This window comes from Durio zibethinus, chromosome 2, assembly GCF_047325235.1.
Source record: "Durio zibethinus cultivar Kanyao isolate XHJ-2024 chromosome 2, ASM4732523v1, whole genome shotgun sequence".
NCBI lineage: Eukaryota > Viridiplantae > Streptophyta > Magnoliopsida > Malvales > Malvaceae > Durio > Durio zibethinus.
In genome coordinates, this window is record NC_143163.1 from 30,167,118 (window position 1) to 30,186,650 (window position 19,533).

The 19,533-nt window shown below is 29.5% G+C and overlaps 1 protein-coding gene across 1 annotated transcript; it reads left to right on the forward strand.

Annotated features, from left to right (window-relative positions):
• Nucleotides 1-283: 283 nt before the first annotated feature.
• Nucleotides 284-3,779, forward strand: LOC111317391 (protein NRT1/ PTR FAMILY 2.13-like). Its single transcript, XM_022919819.2, has 4 exons — nucleotides 284-569; nucleotides 666-883; nucleotides 1,889-2,460; nucleotides 2,679-3,779. The coding sequence occupies exons 1-4, from the start codon at nucleotides 338-340 to the stop codon at nucleotides 3,544-3,546; spliced, it is 1,890 nt and encodes a 629-aa protein (XP_022775554.1). The 5' UTR covers nucleotides 284-337; the 3' UTR covers nucleotides 3,547-3,779.
• The last annotated feature ends 15,754 nt before the right edge of the window (nucleotides 3,780-19,533 follow it).

Below are 19,533 nucleotides of genomic sequence, written 5' to 3' on the forward strand. Positions count from 1 at the left end.
AGGATAGATTCTTTAGGTGGCCAATCGCATCTAGATAAAAAATATTGGTGGTGACTCCCTTAAATCAATGTCTAGCGATAGATCCCCGGATTTAGATGTTATGACAATTATCTTTTTAAAGAAGAGATTACAAACTTTAAATAACTTGTTTGAAGTTTTGTCCTATTTTGTTTGTGCATGTGGCGGCCTTTTCCACTCCTTGATTTCGTCAGCCATTCAATCATTCCCATCTCCTTTTAGTGCAGACGCATCTATTTATATAGAAGTTTGGCACTTTAAAGATAACCAGTTCAAACCCACCAATTTCACATGATTTCAGAAGAAACCCAAGACACATATGGTAAAAGCTAGCTTAGCCCAAAAAAAGAAAAAAAACATGGTAATCAAGAGCATCAAAGAGGATTCCAGGTCGTTTTTGCTATATTGCTGCACAAAAAACTTCCAGAAACCGGCATCCCTGGAAAAGAAACCAGGACAAGGAACGAAGGGAAATGTTTTGTCAGTCTCGGGCTCGGCCAGTACAAACCAGAAGAAGCCTGGAGGATGGAAAGCTATGCCATACATATTAGGTTTAGTTTCTCTCCTTCTAAGGAATGAATGCTATTAGTTCGTTTTGTTCTGGAGTTGTAGTTTAGCTAACATAGAAAAGTGTGTCCCTGTGGCAGGAAATGAAACGTTCGAGAGGCTGGCAACATTTGGGCTGTTGGCAAATTTTATGGTGTATTTGATGAATGAGTTTCACATGGATCAGGTGTCTGCTTCAAATGTCCTCTACATCTGGTCAGGTGTAACCAATTTTGCACCTCTGGTTGGTGCTTTTATCTCTGATGCTTATGCGGGGAGGTTTCGAACAATTACAGTCGCGTCCTTTGCTTCATTTCTGGTATGTTTAATTTCTCACTGACTAACTGCTTTATTCTAATCGACCACTGTAGGAAATAACTGATATGATTATTAAGGGCCACGGCTGCTAGAATTTTCATTAAAATCCCTATTTTTCTTGAGTGGGTATGATTTCCCCACTTCCAAAGTCATAAGAAGACCATGCGAAACTAAGCTGATGACGATTGCTTTCATTTATAGAACATTTTGTTTGCTTTTATATCTTCAAGCAAACACTTTTATTAGTATATAATTACGGAGAAAATCAAATCATCCTACTATTAATTTCTAATGCTATCACGTAATAGTCTTCGGAAACAAATTTAATCTTGCTTCTCGCACTCCATCGCTGGCGGATTAAAAATCTCATTTGCCCCTCTCCCTCTCTTTCTTTTTTTTTTTTTTTAGAGGGGGGAGATTTGGTCTTACTTGTAAGACTTCTTTTTTTATTTAAATTCTAATAATTATAATTAAAAGTCTCAGCTGCTAGCAAAGAAATATGCATGTGACGTTGGGGCTAAAAGTGGGGCTAAATCTTCTGCCACAATCATGTGGTTTGTGACATATAGTAATTAATTACATATAGCGTTGAATTGAATGCATTAGTTGGGTTTAGCATATTTATTGCAACAGCAAATCCTAAACGAATTATGTGAGTGCGACAAATATAGTAATATATCTTCTTGCGTTAGGTTAATATAGTAGCGATATGCTATTTTTGTGTATAATAAAGTAGTAGCCATATGAATCAACCTCCCCCAGCCCCCCCAAAAAAAGAAAAATAGTAGCAATATCCTATTTATAATATAGTCTAGGTGGGATTTTTTTATCTTGATGTTAGACCCGAAAATATGTATTTAAAATTATATCTCAACAGCGAGGATGCCTTGCCTTCTATTATCAATTATTCTGTTGAATATATTCAAAGGGATAGTAAATAGCTAAATGTTACTACTATTAATAATTATCAAATGAAAAAGTCGTAATTTACATTTTACATTGACAGGGAATGTTGACTTTAACTTTGACGGCTTGGATCCCACACCTACATCCTCCAGAGTGCAAACCTAAACAGAAACCGCAGGGTCACTGCATCGGTCCAAACAATGCTCAATTGGCGGTTCTAATAGCAGGGTTAGGTCTGTTATCAGTAGGCACGGCTGGAATAAGACCCTGCAGCATTCCCTTTGGAATTGATCAATTTGATGCAACCACTGAAGAAGGGTTGAAAGGGATCAGCAGCTTCTTTAATTGGTATTACACCACGTTCACAGTGGTGATATTGCTCACCCTAACTCTTGTGGTTTATATTCAAAACTCAGTAAGCTGGGTTCTAGGCTTTGGAATTCCTACTCTGCTCATGGGCAGTTCAATTGTTCTGTTTCTCATCGGAACAAGAATTTATTTCCATGTTAAGCCACAAGGAAGTATATTTTCGAGTATTGTGCAAGTGGTTGTTGCAGCTTACAAGAAACGACTGCTTAAGCTTCCAGAAGAGGGAAAGGAAATGGGAGTTTTTTATGATCCGCCTTTAAAGGAAAATGTGTTGTCAAAGCTACCCCTCACCAACCAGTTCAGGTGACCCGTCTTATCATCACCAAAGATACTACAAGCATTTATTAATTATTGAGTTAATTAACAAAAGTGGAAGTTTCATAGATGTAAGATTACCATCATTTCTTGGCTATTCATTTTGGGTGGGATATCTTTTGTCATAGATGTAAAAGTTAATTATACGAACTTGAACTTCTACTTGCTTCTAATGCTAAATTTAATTGTTTGTTTTATTCTCTTAGGTTCTTAAACAAGGCCACCATAATAATGGAGAATGAATTACAGCCCGATGGTTCCCCTAATAAATGGAGGCTGTGCAGCATTCAAGATGTAGAAGAGCTAAAATGCATTATCAGAATCATCCCAATTTGGGCTTCTGGAATCATTAGCTTTACCTCCGTGGCACAACAGGGAACATTCACTTTGTCACAGGCTTTGAAAATGGACAGGCATCTTGGCCCCAAGTTCCAAATCCCAGCTGCTTCCGTTGGGATCATATCGATGCTCACAATTGGAATTTTCCTCCCAGTCTATGACAGAATTATTGTTCCAGCTCTTCGAAAATTCACCAAACGTGAAGGTGGGATAACGCTTCTTCAAAGAGTTGGAATTGGCATCTTTTTTTCTATTCTGGCGATGATCGTTGCAGGAGTGATGGAAAAGAAGAGAAGGACATCAGCTATACTTCATCCTGGTGTTGCACCAATATCAGTCTTTTGGCTAGCTCCTCAGCTTATTCTCATGGGCTTCTGTGAGGCATTCAACGTTCTAGGACAGATTGAATTTTTCAACGAGCAGTTTCCGGAGCATATGAGAAGCATTGGTAATTCTTTTCTCTTTTGCTCCCTGGCTGGTGCAAGTTACTTGAGCAGCGTTGTAGTCAATATTGTGCATCATGTCACTGGAGGGCCTGGGCGTCCTGACTGGTTGACAAGTGATATTGATGCTGGCAGATTGGATTACTTTTACTACCTTCTCGCGGGGATGGGGGCCCTCAATTTCCTTTATTTCCTCTATGTTGTTCATCACTATCGTTACAAGGGCAATGACAATGTAGAGAAAGAAGAGAAATCTGAACCTGGTGTAGAGCTAAGTTCGATCAAACCATGAAATCAAACAGATGTAATGTTGTTTTAGTACCTAGCTAATAATGTAAAGAATAATTAAGCATTACTCATTAAGGGTAGCTTAATTATTGTCCTATCACTTCCACATGTCTAGTCCTTCGCTGTCATACATGATAAAGAGTAATAAAGGAAAAGCCACATGCTCCTTCATTGCTGTAACAGAGCAGTATGGGTTATCTAGAAAATTGGAATACAACTCCTTAGTTTTTCTCAAAAGCAATATCCTTAATTTTAAGAAACATCCCCACGTTTGGATTGTTGAAAATTATATAATTGTCACTGAGCAGGAGGCTCCTTGACAGTGACTAATCATTATGCAACACATATGGCACCCACACATTAATAAAATGCACCATGGAATAAGACCCATGCCAAAGCCACTAAAGGTTTGCAATTTGTAGGTGGCATGAATTTATGGGATTGGAGGTTAGGTGATGGACAGACTGTTAATTATAGCTCGTTTGGAGCTAGGCTTCTCTTTGTATTTGCCAGCCGCATGCATGGTTTAAAGGCTACCAAGAGATGCCTTTCTCTTCATCTTTCTTCTTTTCTTTGCGATTCAAACAATATTATACTAAGTACTATAGAAACATTGCACATTATACTCCCTTTAGCATACTTTCGATTATAATCAAAGCACATTGATATGCATTATGTGGCCTGTTAAAAGTCTTGATCTCTAACTCCAACCTTGCTAATTAGTTCAGCTGTAGCACATTAATCACTGTACTGATTGCGTGCTGAGATGGTTCTACCCTTAGAATTTCTATGCAAGCCTTCAACAATCAAGCTTCATGCAAGTATTCAATAAGCATATAGTCATAATTTAATAACAACGTCAGATTTGCTTAATTTTTTGTCCTCACGTTCGTAATATGCTGGTTTCATGAAAAGTTCAGTAATCTATGCCATGTTTACATTACCATATGTATGTGATGATGACATTACTGATGAGATAATGTGTGTTTTTGCTCGATTGTATAAATCAAGCAATGAATGGCTAATAATGCTCACCCCCCAAACCCAGGAAAAGGATTGACAGGCACTTGAATTTCAGTTGCTTTACCCACTTCTTGTCTGAAGACAATTTATAACTGGTGTCGTGTTGTATATTCATATCACAGTTTCCTTGAGTGACGGAAATATCCATTTTGTTTTTTGCTTAACCCTTTCCTTCAGTTTTCACCCCAAAGTCATGTGCAGCTAGCATCCTCAAATCTCCACCACCATCATCACGTATATCTGCACCAGGAACAGATATCAAAAGTGGTTGTCACAAATTTGCCCACTCAATTATGACTGCAACTTGGACCATCATGAAATTGACATTTCATGAAGAAAAAAAACAAACGGTCGCTGTTGAGATAACATATATTTTGTTTTCTATCTGATCGTTCCATCACTGTACCTATCAGTCCAAAAGAAGTGTAAGTAAGTTGGTGCACCATTTCTTTCAGCTTTCAAAATTTCTAATTGCTTGACCACGTGCTTTCTTTTATGACGGCCAAAAACCCTGTTGGTTGTACCCACAGTAGTGTTTAAGTCTATGTTTGGATGGAGGAGATGAGAGGGAAAGTAAAGAAATATAGAGGAAAGGGCAAGAGATGAAAACCTAACAATTTTTTGTTTCTTTTGTATCCCTAACTTTTTTTAATACAATAAATTGGTGAAAAAATCAAGAAAAGTTTGAAAAAATTATTAAGTTCATTTTTTTTATTAACACAATATAGATAAAAAACTAACCGCATCACTTATGACCATTTTATCATTCTTTTTTTATCATATTTTTTTTCAAGTAAGTTTGATTTATATTTTTCATTTATTTTTTTTACTTTCATTTTTTTTTCATTTTTTTATGTTTGATCCTATAGCCTATAGCTTCTAAATTAAATTTTGCAATAAAACTTGTTCCAATTTTGGTCTTATGTTGAAGAAAATTGCTTTATGGTTGAATAAAACGACTAAATATACCTTATGCTTAACATACTTTTACTTTTTATTTTACTTTTTCAATTAATTTAATTATATTTGGCACGTAAAGCGTGATATAGCATGCATGTCTTTTTCAATTTTTAAATTATCGATGGATCAATATTTTGGTGATTTAACTTTGAATGAACAAGTTGATGATAGTTAAACATGACTTCATTGACATTTGTTATAGCTAATAAATAATAACTAGACATATCTTGGGGTTCAATCTAGAAATTCTTTTGATCTTTTGAATGGTTCAATGAATAAAAGAACTTAAAAAAAATAAAAAATAACAAAGAAGGTGAATTTATTTAAGAAAGATTTGAAATGATTGTTAATATACTTATTTAAATATTATTTATAAAATGCTCAACATTCGCGTTGGTCAAATTTCAGAAAATGAAATTTGAAATTTGTAAACAAATGACTTATGAACGAGTGATCATTATAAAAATCATTTGTTTATACAAGCTAGGTAATATAAAGTGAGTTTTTATATTATTTTGTTTAATATTATATGTTATTTTATACAAAAAAAAGTTATAATTAGAAAAAAATTATAATGAATTATTTTATTTTCTTTCCACTCTTTATCCAAATAATTACTATTAGGATTTATTTCCTCTCTTTTATTAATTTTCACGATCTAAATAAGGAATACATGTATCATTTCTTTTCCTTTAAAAAGCTTTTCTTTTATTCTCTCATTTCTTTTATCAATATCTATATAAAAATAACATAAGTTAAAAAATATTTAAAATTGTAGCATTCAGTTCAATTTAAATTTAGATATTAAATATTTTTATTAGATTCGAATAAGATTTTAGATTGAAAAGTGAAAAACAAAATTATTCAATTCGAACCAATTTATATATTTTTATTAGTTTATATATATTAAATTTTTATAAAATAAAAATAATTATTTTATATTTAAATCTATTTAAATATATTAAAACTTATATTAAAATAATATAAAAAAATTTTAAAAATCAATAAACTGAACCAAACCAAAAAAATTCAATTCAGATCGAATTAGTTTTAAGGGAAGATCAATTTAAATTCAAATCGAATTTTGAAAATCCATAACATTATGCATTATAAAAATACTAAATCTGATTTAAACCATTATTACCCCTATTTAACTTAAAAGAACACTAGCTAGTTTGCATTTTAGAAAAGTTGATGAAGATATAATTAGTTAGTTTCAAGATGTTTAATTTGGAATTGGATTAAGTAAGATCAAATTAATAAACTCTGAATGATAGCAAGTAGTTAATTTATTTGGTTATCAATTTTTTATCGTAAGTGATTTTGAATTTGAATGTTGATTTGATAATAATTGATATTGAGTTTTTATATTTGTGATCCCATCTTAACCTATTTAAAACCAATAACTTATAATAATTTTAGCCCTCTATTCATTTTCATGCAAGAATTAGTGTGTAGCTCCTACTACGTCGAGATTAAATATTTTTATTTTAGAATATAAATTATTTAATTTTTATTTTAATAAAAATTATATTTATTTAGCTTACTTGATCATTTAATTTTGATTATTTTTAATAAAATATCATGTGTCAAATTGTATAAAATAAGGCAAAGGTATTTTACTAATTTATTGTGTAGTTAATTTTATATTATGTTAAAATTTAATATGTAATTTAAAATGTTATTATAGTAATTTTAAAACAAAAGTCACATGTCAACTTTCTATGAAGCACTCATAAGGATATTTATGTAATTACAGTATAAGAAGTATTATAGTAATTTTAGCCAATTATGGTAAAATGGATATTTTTGTAATTATGATAGAAGGGCATTATAGTAATTTTACCTAATTATGGTAAGAGAAGCATTTATTTAATTATGGTAGAAGTGCATTACAATAATTTTGACTAATTATGAAAAAAGCAATATTTTTATAATTATGATAAAAAGACATTGTAGCAAATTTAAACACATGACAACATCATATCAAATAAATAGATGGGCATTAGAGTAATTTTTACAACAATTGTTTTAACATATTATATAACATTTAATATGTAATTTAATAGGGGTATTATAGTAAATTTCAAACAAAATTTGATGTCGACATAATATCAGAGGACTATTATAGTATTTTCAAATAGATTGTTTTAATATATGTTGTTGATAGTAAAATGCACATGTCAACTATTTACTAAGTAATTATATGGACATTTCTATAATTATGATAGGAGAATATTATCATAATTTTGATCAATTATGGTAGAAGGGCTTTCTAAGATAAAGGAAAATTTTGTTGTAATACTATAATTGAATATTAAAATTTTTCACTATACTATGATTTTATTGAAATTTACCATTATATATATTTTTTATTTTGGTGATTTTTGAATCAAAGTTGACAAAATAGAATATTCTAGTAATATATTTAAAATAAGTTTTCAATAATACAAAAAACATAATGTGAATATTTCACATATAACAAAAATGTATACTTGAACTGTCCTATTAGAAGAAATTATTTTTTATAAAATTTTAAATTAAAACAAATATTTTTCAAATATTAAAGTATAAATATTTTTTCAAAGAATCAAATAAATTACAATTAAAATAAACACAAAAAAGTTAATCCAAATTAGAATAAAGTTATGTTGTTGAACTGGGGGTGTTGAAGTTATTTTTTGTTTTTATGTTAAAATTATAATAACTGTAGTAAAAATAAAAAATTAACAAAAAAAATCAATCTCGACCTAGCGAAGGCCAAATTCTAACATAATTATTTATGTACCTAAACAAGTATAAATTATGAACTACATATATCTTCAGTTTAACTTGGAGAGAAACCTATTGATCTTTAGTTAGATTCTTTTCTTGTTGAAAACTAGGAAGATTGTTGTATATAAATGCAAATATAGCACATAATGCGATAGGTTTGGAAGGCCTCTAGTTATGCCAAGATCCAGCATTTCATTTGGATGTTTTGCCTACAAAAGAGTTGTTACTAGATCCTAACTTATGGGAATTGGGATTATCTCAAGTCTTGACTAATTTTTACTCAATTTGTAACCAAAAAAATGAAACTGTTGGTCACATCTTTCAAGAATGTTCAACTACCATCAACATTTGGAATGAATTCAACTCCCCTAATTTTAACCAATAGTTTTTTGAAATGGATTTCTTTGATTGGTTAAAGTCCACTTGCAAAAACAACAATTAGTGAGCTACATTTTTCTTATGGCTATTTGGAATATTTAGCTTTGCATGAATGCAAAAATCTTTGAACTAGAGAGGACCATTTGTTATTGTGCAAGTACATGATCTTGAACACTAAATATAAAAAGAAGAGTCATCATCTATTTTTTTGGTCAAATGCATTAATTTGATTATTTAATTTAATCTATCTCTCTTAAAAAATTTTAAAACATTGAAAATTTTATCTTTAGGATTTTTTTCTAATAAAAGCTAAGTATATATTGGAAATATAAATACATTAATTAAAGTAGAGCTAAGTATGAAAATAATGTTAATAAGAGCTGCGCATCGTATATTTTGTCAATACAAGGAAAACTTAACAAATTCTTTGATAAAAATAACTATAAAGGAAATGATATCTAGGAGTTCCACGGGGATGAAAAGAAAAGCAAAAATATTGTCTTGTTCCACCAAAAGATTTAAAGCTTCTTTGCAATAATTTTGTTGGTGAAAAATAATATAATGTATAGTTCACATATTTGGTGGCAATGGTATTAATTTATTGGGTATCAAAAAATATATAAAATGGACAAATGTAAAACCATTATGATAAGAATAAAGATGAGGTCATCATTATGAATCTTATAAGATTAAAAACATTGATGATAATTGCATAAAGGATATCCTTAATAGTTGGATTACTATTAAAAAAAATATTCTTTAACAAAAGAATGGATAAATATATAACGGAGGTACTGGTCTTATGAACTTATACAAATTAGTATAAAAGTTTCACCACATGGAATGGAAAATCAGCATACCTATGATAGAAATTTGAGGATAAAGGTTTAAGCATATAATATAGCATCACTTATGATAGAAACTCAACTCAACATTTGGTATAATGTCAAGTGTTAAGTTCAATGAAATAAAGTACATCATATGTATGTTACTATAAGCACTGTAAACTTATATTTTTATCCCATATAAAGTGTTTAGTACTCATAATGGTAAGGGAAAGATGGTGTTAAACTCTTAGTAGACTAATAATAAATTTTTGTTGAAGTGCTTTACTTACTATGGCACTTCTTACGGGATCTACTTATATGAGTGTGAAGTGTAGTCATTTCTAAAGTTCAACGGATAAAGACATATGGCCAAATAAAGTCTCTAGTTACTGTGCATTTATTTGGTTTAGAAATATTTTGTATGAGATGTGTTCGGTTAATCAAATGGAATGCTAGTTCAAAACAAAACATAGTCTTTCATGCGATTTTGATTAATTTCAACATATTTCACTAAGTAAAAGTTCAATAGGAAGACACCTTTATTTATGTAAAAATTTTTCAAAATTATTAAAAATTTGATTTATTTTTAAAATAATTGAGGACTATTGGAACATTCTCAAAATAGTAAGTCACATGAATTGCATGTGATGGTCAAAGTTGTTAGCATTAAATTGATTCTTATTTTGAAATAACAAAACATTAAACTAAATAAGTTGGATTAAGATTTATTTAATACTTGTTGTTAAGTTTTATTATATTTGGTACAAAAAAATAATATGTTTTTTAAAATAATATTTGATTTGAAAAATATCTTAGAAAACTGCTTTAAAAGATTGGTTTAATGTATACCACAAATACAAATTTTCAAGATTGACAATTTTTTATAAAATATTTTGCAAAGTTTAAACAAATTTTTCTATATGTTTTGCATTTCCCAAACCAAAACTATCTTTAAATTTTATTTATTTGAGTCTAAGTGTTATTTTTAAAATTAATCTATTCATCTTGGACTCAATACAGTTTTGAAAATATTAGTTTTGACAAATAAATTAACTTGAGAAAGTTGTATTGTAAGAATAACGTTTTCTAATATTGAATTTGTTCTATCTTTTTTGTTTTGTATTGATTTACAAAATTTTAATATTTTAATTTTATATGAATGGAAAGATTTTCGAGTCTATTTTCTAATGGATCAATAAAATCGAAACCCAAATTTTTTAAAAATATATTTTGAATTTTTACTAGAGACTACGCAAATTGTTGAACAACTACATAACATGTAACTTTAAAAATTCACTATAATTTTCATACATTAGATCGTATGATGAATTTTATATAGATAGCAAGCCCCTTAAGTCTAGTTTCTAAATCTTTAAATGGATCTTGATTTGGAGTTGTATAACTCAAAATATGATCAAATTAACAAGTATAATGCAAAACAAGATTTAGTTTAAAGCTTCCGAGTGTATTGTTCATCCATACCTTGTATGCAAAACTAACTTAACTCGATTTATCACCTATCAAAATGGATTGGTCCATCTCGATTTATCACCTATCAAAATGGATTGGTCCATTCTCCTGCAATGATCAAAATTTGCATGAAATTCAAGAACCAATTGTTCTATTAATGTACTCGATCGATCTTTTTGCTCTTAACAGCTTTTAATGGTTACTTTGAAAGGAGAACAACATGAATTTTCATTTCCTGATCTTTTTCAATGGTCACAAACTAATTTTTTCTATAAATTGGGTATTCTAACACACTTGTGAAGTAAGAGAGCAAGCAACAAGAGTTATATTCATTCTTTCAAGAATTTAAAAGCATTCTAAAGATTACAACTTTAATTTTTTTTAATTCTTATATCCAAATTATATTTGTTCTTCATTTATCATTCTTTGAACTTAAATTAGTCAAATACTTTAGCCTTTTCCAGGTATTTCATAGTTTGTAAATTCTTTTGTGTTCAAAAGGTTTTTTTTTTAAGTTACAAGGTAAGGTATCCTCTTGAGTAAATTGATAAGATTTGGTAGAATCTTGTAAAAGGTAGAGATTATTATCTTGAACCTTAAAAGATAGGAATTTTATTTTGTAAGAAAATTTTCAATTAGTGGATTAAGTTTGGCTATAAAAGCTAAAGAAAAAGACATAGGTTTCTTTGGAGAGAAACTAAACCTTTATAAATTTTTGTGTTTAATTCCTCTATCCATGTTCTTTTATTTTCATTGTTGTTTATATGTGCTTTAATTTTCTTTATTATTATTAATCTCATCAAATTCCTATAAAAGATTTTATTATTTTAAAATTTTCAGTGAAATTTATTAAAAGTCAATTTTGCAAAAAAAAAAATTAGATAATCTAATTCACACCCTTTTAGATTACTATATATACTTTGAGCTAATAACTGGTATCAGAGATTGGACTCTATGTTTTGTAGGTCTAACAAACCTAAGAGTGAACCTATGGCTCAAGTTTTTAATGTAACATTTGTGAAGGCAGTCCATTATGAAGTGTCATCCTATATTTAAAAGTTCAAAATACATACAATGAAGGATAAAAATGAAAGCTTTCATTATGGCTCATAACATGGAGGCTTGGATGATTCTTAACAAAGGCTTTATTGTTCCAACATATGATAAAAAATTGGAGGACAAACCCATGAAGCTTATCCAAGCAAATTACATGGCTATGAACATGTTATATTATGCCATGAATGATGAGCATTTCAATAACATTTTAAGTTGCTCCATGGCTAAAGAGATATGGGATAAATTTGAAAAGATGTATGGGAAACAAGAAAAGAAAAGGAACCAAGTGCAAGGTACTGCTTAAACCAAAATGTTTCATGTTTCATGGCTCTTAAAGAGCCCAAGGTAAATTCATCTCCTTGTGATTCAAGCTCTTATATTTTTGATGAATTACAAGATGCATTTGATCATCTAGAAATGAAATTTAAGTTAATGAGTTTGAAATATAAAAAAATGGTTTCAAGATTGAATGTAGAAAATGAATTTTTTATAAAAAGAAAAGATGATTTGGAAAAACAATATGAGCAATTGAAAATGAATTTTGAAGCTTGCCAAAAGAAAAATGAAATGCTAGAAAAAGAGAATTTAGATTTGAGAATAAAATTTAAAAAATTGATAAATGAAAAGCATGAAGTTTTAGGTAGCCTCTCATATGCTAAAATAACCAAATGTAATCATTGTAACTTTTATGGTCATATTATATCTACTTGTTCTATTAAAAGAAATGTTCAATTTAGAATTAAGTAGTTATGGATTCCTAAGGAAATTAGAGATATTGTGAGTATCCTTCAAGGACCTAAAGCAATTTGGGTATCAAAAATCAAATGAGTAATGTTTTTTATAAGTGTGTTAAGGCAAGGAACTACAATGTGAGTTTAAAAGATGGAACTATAGGCACATAATGAAAAAATGGGTAACCTCTAAGCCAAATTTTTTATTGGTTGCATATTCTATATTGAGTACTTAATTGTTATTGACACTACTTTTTTTATATATCTTGATTATGCCAATTTGATTTGATATGATATATGTTGTATAATGTTGATAAAATATGAGCTTGTATTAAGTATGTATTTATTTATGCTTTGAGTGCATGATTTTGATATAAATATAACCCCATACTTGTTGAAATTGATTTTCATACTATTTGCATGACATATATTTATATTTTATTGGAAGTATGTGTATAAGATTTGCCATTATTCTTGAATGATTGATAGTCTTGTTTTATGTATGATATGGTTGGCAAAATTTAATATTGAACATGAATGCTTGAACATGCTTAGTGTGTTTGATTCTTGTGTTTATTTTTTTATATTTATGCACAACTTTAGGGGAGTCTGCAAAGCTTAATGATTTTTTGTTTTTAAATTTTCCTTTGAAAATCATTTATGCGAAAGTCAAGCTTTCAAATATGAAAACTTGCTTTTAAGTGTAAAATGAATTTCAATATCTTAAGTTCACTAATTTAAACTTACTTAAATAAAGAAACTTGATAATTTGCAATGGTCCTAATGCTTACAGTGTTAAATGCAAGTTTTAAAGACTTTTTGAGCTTAAAAGATCAAATCTTGTTTTTTATCAAATGTGGTTATAAAAACCATTTGGATAATTTAAAATTATGATTTCCAAATGATTTAATGAGTTTAAATATAAGCTTAAACATATTTGTCCATCTTAGTAGCATTTTCAAATAAATATGGGATTTTAAGAGTTGACTTTTTTATTCCTTTGTTTCTAAGACCAAATCACTACTTGAACAGCTTTGTTTTGTTAATTGAAACTTGTTGGAATGGTTCAAGTTGATGAAAAATGAGTTTGACAAGTTATGAGATTTTTTCAAGGTTTTTCCCAAGCAAAACTAAGCTTTATGTTGTTAAAAATCAAAATATTGAACATATTAAGCTTTGAATAGTTTATCCTATTTTGTTTGGCATAATGAAATTTGCTTAAATAAGTTGGTGCTATAAATATGATTTTTATGGCCTTAATGCAATTTGTATGATATATATTGATGTTTGAATAATATAAGGCCAAAGTGCTTGCTTGAGAAATTCGTTTACATTGCACTTGTTTTAGGACACAAACAAGTTTATTTATATGAGAAAAATGTTTATGAACTTTGTTTTTAATGCCATTTGAATGAAAGTCACAATTTGTGTTAAAATTGAGAATTTGCTATTAATGATTGAATTATTATTTTTCATATTAGAAATTCAATTTTATTACTTTCATAAATTATCATTTGCACATATAGATGAAATTATCTCTTGATGCAATGCTTATATGGTAAAAATGCTTGATTCTTGAAAATGGTTAAATTGTTTATTTCTTGGTTTTGAAATAATCTTGAAATATGCTTTAATTTTTTATCTTTAATTGTTGATTCAAGATTTATTGCTTCTTTTATGTTTGTGAATTGATGAATTTTTTAAACTTAAAACAAATATATTGATTCTTGGTTCACTTATAGTCTTGGTCAATATATATGTTTATATGATCATTGATTCAACTTGACCTTAATGCATGTGATTTGAAATGCTAAATTATTTATGTCTTGGTTTTGCAAAATATTTTGAAATATGCTTATTTTTGTGAGAAATTGATTTATTTCTTGGTTTTTTCTTATGAATTGATATATGATGAATTAATTGATATTAAATGAAATACATTATTAATTCATCTATTGCTTTTGTTGAGTGATATGCTTATATAATAAATATTGTAAATACCATATTTAGTCCGGGCCTAAACCAATTGAGCCTGGCTTAATAGGGTCCAATATATTCAACCCAATTAATCATTATATTTTATATTTTATTTATTTATTATTTTTTTGTTTGTATCTTCTGATTATTCATTTATCTGTTTTTTATTTATATTTGATGTCTTTTGTTTTTTATTTGATTTATCTTTAGTTTTTTTTATTAGATTATGTGATAATAATAGGATAATAATAAGAATAAAAAAAAAATAACGAGGCTGCTATGAATAGGTGATGGCAGAATTGTGGATGAATTTAATTTCTATGGGATAATGCTGAAACCTTATCAAAAAGGGAATCAGTGTTAATTAGAAACTCTTCTGGTTATACCATATAAATGCCTATCGATCATAGGCAATAAAAACATACGTCAACAGAAAAATAGATCAGAGATCAACATAGCAACACAGAGAGAAATCAGAGCAAGTATAGACATAGATCAGAGCAAGCATATGCAAAGGCACATGCAAAAGCAGTCAGGAATTCGTTGGAAAATTTTTTGGGTTTAAAATGTTTTTTTTCTAGAAATTTTTTTGGAGAATTTTCAGATTTCAGTTGAATTTTTCAATGTCGATTGAATTTTCAGGCAAGATTCCTACCAGATTCCCATATTTGGGCAAGTTTCCCAAATTTTGGTGACTGATTTCCAAAAACCGAGCAACTTTCGGTGAACTTCCGATAAACTTACTTGGATTCCGACAAAAATTTCTAAAATTCAGTGAAGATTTAACCTGTGTTATTGGGTTTGTAGATAAAGAGGGAGAGAAAAGGGAAGTAGATAAAGAGGAAGCAGAAGAGATCTGGTGGAAAAAAGATTAAATTAGGCCTTTTATACCCACTTCAAAATGAAGTCATTTTCATTTTAAACGGTCTCAGGATCCGCGTATTTTTATTCGAGCCAACCCGACCCGAGTGTAATCCACTTCATTGACCGACGTCCCAGCTAGACCCTTCAGCCAAGCTAAGTCGAACCAAGTCGAGCCAATCTTCCAAGCCATTTTATCAAGTCGCTTTCTATGCCTAGAGCCAAGCCGAGCCGTGCCGCGCTGAACCCTCAACCGATTCATTTTTTTTGGTATTTTTATTTATTTTTTATTTATCTATTTGTTTATTTTTAGGGGTATTTTTGCATGATTAAGTTTAAGGAAAATATAAAACAAATTTTGGAAATAAGTATTAATTATCTAATGATGAAATTTATAGAAATTTTAAATGGTAAATTTCTATAAAATTTCTAGGTGAAAAATTTTATCTAAATTTGTCCCAAATGATGAAATAATTTAGATAAAAATTTCAATAACAATAATTAATATTTATTTTCAAATAAAAAAAGATAAAAATATTAATAAAAATTTTAGAAAAAATACTAATTACCCAAAGATGAGATTCTTAGAAATTTTAAATGGTAAATTTATAAAAAATCTCTAGGTGAGAAATTTCTCTAAATTTGTTCCAAATGGTGAAATAATTTAGATGAAATTTCAATAAAAGTAAGTATATTCTTTTCCAAATGTATAAATTTGGTTGAAAATATTTGATAATTATCCAAAGATGAGATTTTTAGAAATTTCAAATGGTAAATTCTTAAGAAATCTCTAGGTGAGAAATTTCTTTATATTTGTCCCAAATGGTGGAAGAATTTAAATGAAACTTTAAGAAAAATAATTGTCATAATATTTTGTTGCCAAAAATGAAAAAAAAAAAGAATTTCTAAATAGCCCAAATTGTGAAGAATTTAAAAATTCAAAAAACATTTTAAAGAAGAAAATGTATGTAATTTGGCCCAAATATTCGAATAATTAGATATATTTTCAATAATAAAAACCAAAATAAAAAAATAATTAATTAAACATTTTTCTAACGATGGAGCCTTTTTAAAAAAACAAATGGGATTTTTGAATACTCTTAAGATGAGAAAATATTTCTAAGAGTTCTACCAAATTGATGGAAGAATCTTAAAAGTTATTTTCAATATTCAATATAAAATTTAAGGTCATTAGAATCAAAACCTTAGGATAAATTTAAAATAATATGATACCATCCTTTGGATAGGCATGTAGGGGTGCTATAACCTTCCTCATATGTAATCGAACTCTCGAATCCTATTCTAGTTTGTAGACCCAAACCTATTCTTTTAAGGATCTTTAGTCAAGCTTATGAGCTCTTTCAAAGGATAGATTCATTAGGTGGCCAATCACACCTAGTTAAACAAGATTGGTAGCGACTCCATTTGTTATGTCTAGCTATAGATTTATGAATCTATATGTTATGATAATTTGGTGACTCCACTGGGGATGCTATAGAGAGTCAAGCCATAACAATTTTAAGTTTATCCTATCCTTGGGTCTAATGGTTGTAAAATGTAATAATTATGTAATTATTTTTCTTTTTTTCTGTTTACTAACATTGTTTCTTTTTTTATCTTATTTTTTATTTATGGGGTTTGAAAACCTATATGTTCCTTCACACATACTATCACATGCATTTACATTACATGTGCTCTATACTCGGGCTTCGTCTCTCTTAGGAGGCAGTAAAGTACCTACGTTCTCGTGAAATGATAATCTCTACAATGGCTAGCAAAATACTCCTACTCAAAGCCTGTGATGGGTGAAGATTGGACTGCCTTACTAGTTTATGATGGATAATGATGTAAGAAATAACTTGGGAAACCTTTAGTGGTCAAAGTCACCTAACCTTACATATAGTATACACTTAAGAGGCTAACCCTAAGATAGTGCCCTTTCTACCTATTAATAGAAGTAAGCCAAAGATAGGACACAAGAAGGAACAATTTGTGCGATATATTGCTTATCTAACCATTTTGTTTATTTGACTTTATGCATTTGCATGTCATGCATCATTTTCATTGTCATATGTAAAATTGGGCATCTGCATCAGTTTCACATTAGATTTCATTTATGAAAATGTGCATTTCATTTATGCATCAACATACCAAACATAAAGCATAGCATATCATTTTTTATCATAATTATGGTATTCAAGGTTCAAGGATAGCTCTACCAACCAAGAATTCCACACAATCAACTCACCAATACAACACAAGAGCTCAAGTTAGAAAAATGGAATAAAAAAATTTCAATCATCTCGAGAGGATAAAAGAAGCTCAAAAGAAGCTGGAAAGGGAGTTGAATAAAATTTTAAAAGCCTTGACTAAATTGAACAAAAAGAAAGGAATAGAAGAAAATACTAGCCAGTAGGACCATCCATCATAGAAAGTGGATGACCCTCTGTACCCATCTAGTTTTGGGCCGCATTAAGCCCAATCCACACAAGACCCACCCTAATAATTCACATATCCTGCAAGGTATGTATATCTTAGAATGACATCAACTTTAAACTCAGGGTAGTACCAGAGTTATGTAAATTTTGTCTTTATTGAAAAAACAGTAAAACCAATATTAATCCTGAACTTGGATGATCCAGAAGAGAAAAAGAAATTAAGGCCTAAAGAGAATGAGACTTTAAAAGCTTCCAAAGCTGAACAGAAGATGAACTTATTAGAGGAAAGGTTGCAAGCCATAAAGGGAATGGATTTTTATGGTTCTATAGATGCTGCTGGGCTCTGTTTAGTCCCAGATGTGATTATTCCTTTAAAGTTTAGGGTTTCAAAGTTTAAAAAGTATGATGGTACAAAGTGTCTGAAGACTTATATTATTATGTACTATAAAAAAATAGCTACCATTGATAATAATGAAAAATAGTTAATGCATGTTTTTCAAGATAACCTTACAAGCTCTACTGCTAGGTGATATGTCTAATTGGATAAAACCTGCATTTAATCCTGAAATGATATGGCTCACGACTTCATTAGTCAGTATCAACATATCATAGACTTAGCCCTTAATTGTCTATCATTGTAGAATATGGCAAAAAAAGTGACTGAATCATTTAAAAGGTATGCCCAGAGGTGAAATGACATAGCTATTCAAGTTCAACCACCTTTGATTGAAAAAGAGACCACAATGCTATTTGTAAGCACTTTGAACCTCCCTATTATGAAAAGATGATAGGAAATGCAACGAAGAACTTCGCTGACATGGTAATTTCAAGGGAAATCATTAAAAATGCCATTAAGAGTGACAAGCTCTAAGAAGGAGAAACCACCAAGAAAGGAAGGTTACCTAAAAAGAAAGAAGCCAAAGCCTAAGCTATGAACTTTAATGGGCAACAATACAGAAGTTATGCTCTCTATCCACTACTAATTCATCATGTTTACTATCTCGCAGTTAATGGTATTGCACAAGGTTCTTACCAATCATATCCACAACCAGCTTATCCACTAACCTACCAATTAGCCTTTCAGGTACCTGTATCAGCTTCAAAGCCTAACAACCAAGCAAGTAGATTAAGGAGATCTCGAGATAACCAAGAAATGGCACACATTGTTCTTATTATCCCCATGACTTACACTGAGTTATTTCCAGAACTGATTAAGAACAACTTGGTATCTCTAGTTATTCTAGAACCATTAAAGCCACCTTATCCAAAGTAGTACGATGCTAATGTGACGTGCAATTATCATAATAGGAACATGGGTTATTCTATTGAAACCTACCCTGCTTTCAAACACAAAGTGCAAAGTTTGATCCAAAAAGGCTTAATGAACCCAATTGCATAGGGCATATTTTTGATAAAGATGTTAAGGCTAGTTAAAAGTTATTTGTCATTTTAAGATTTCTTTCATGCAATAAAATTTCATTTGTTATTATTTTAA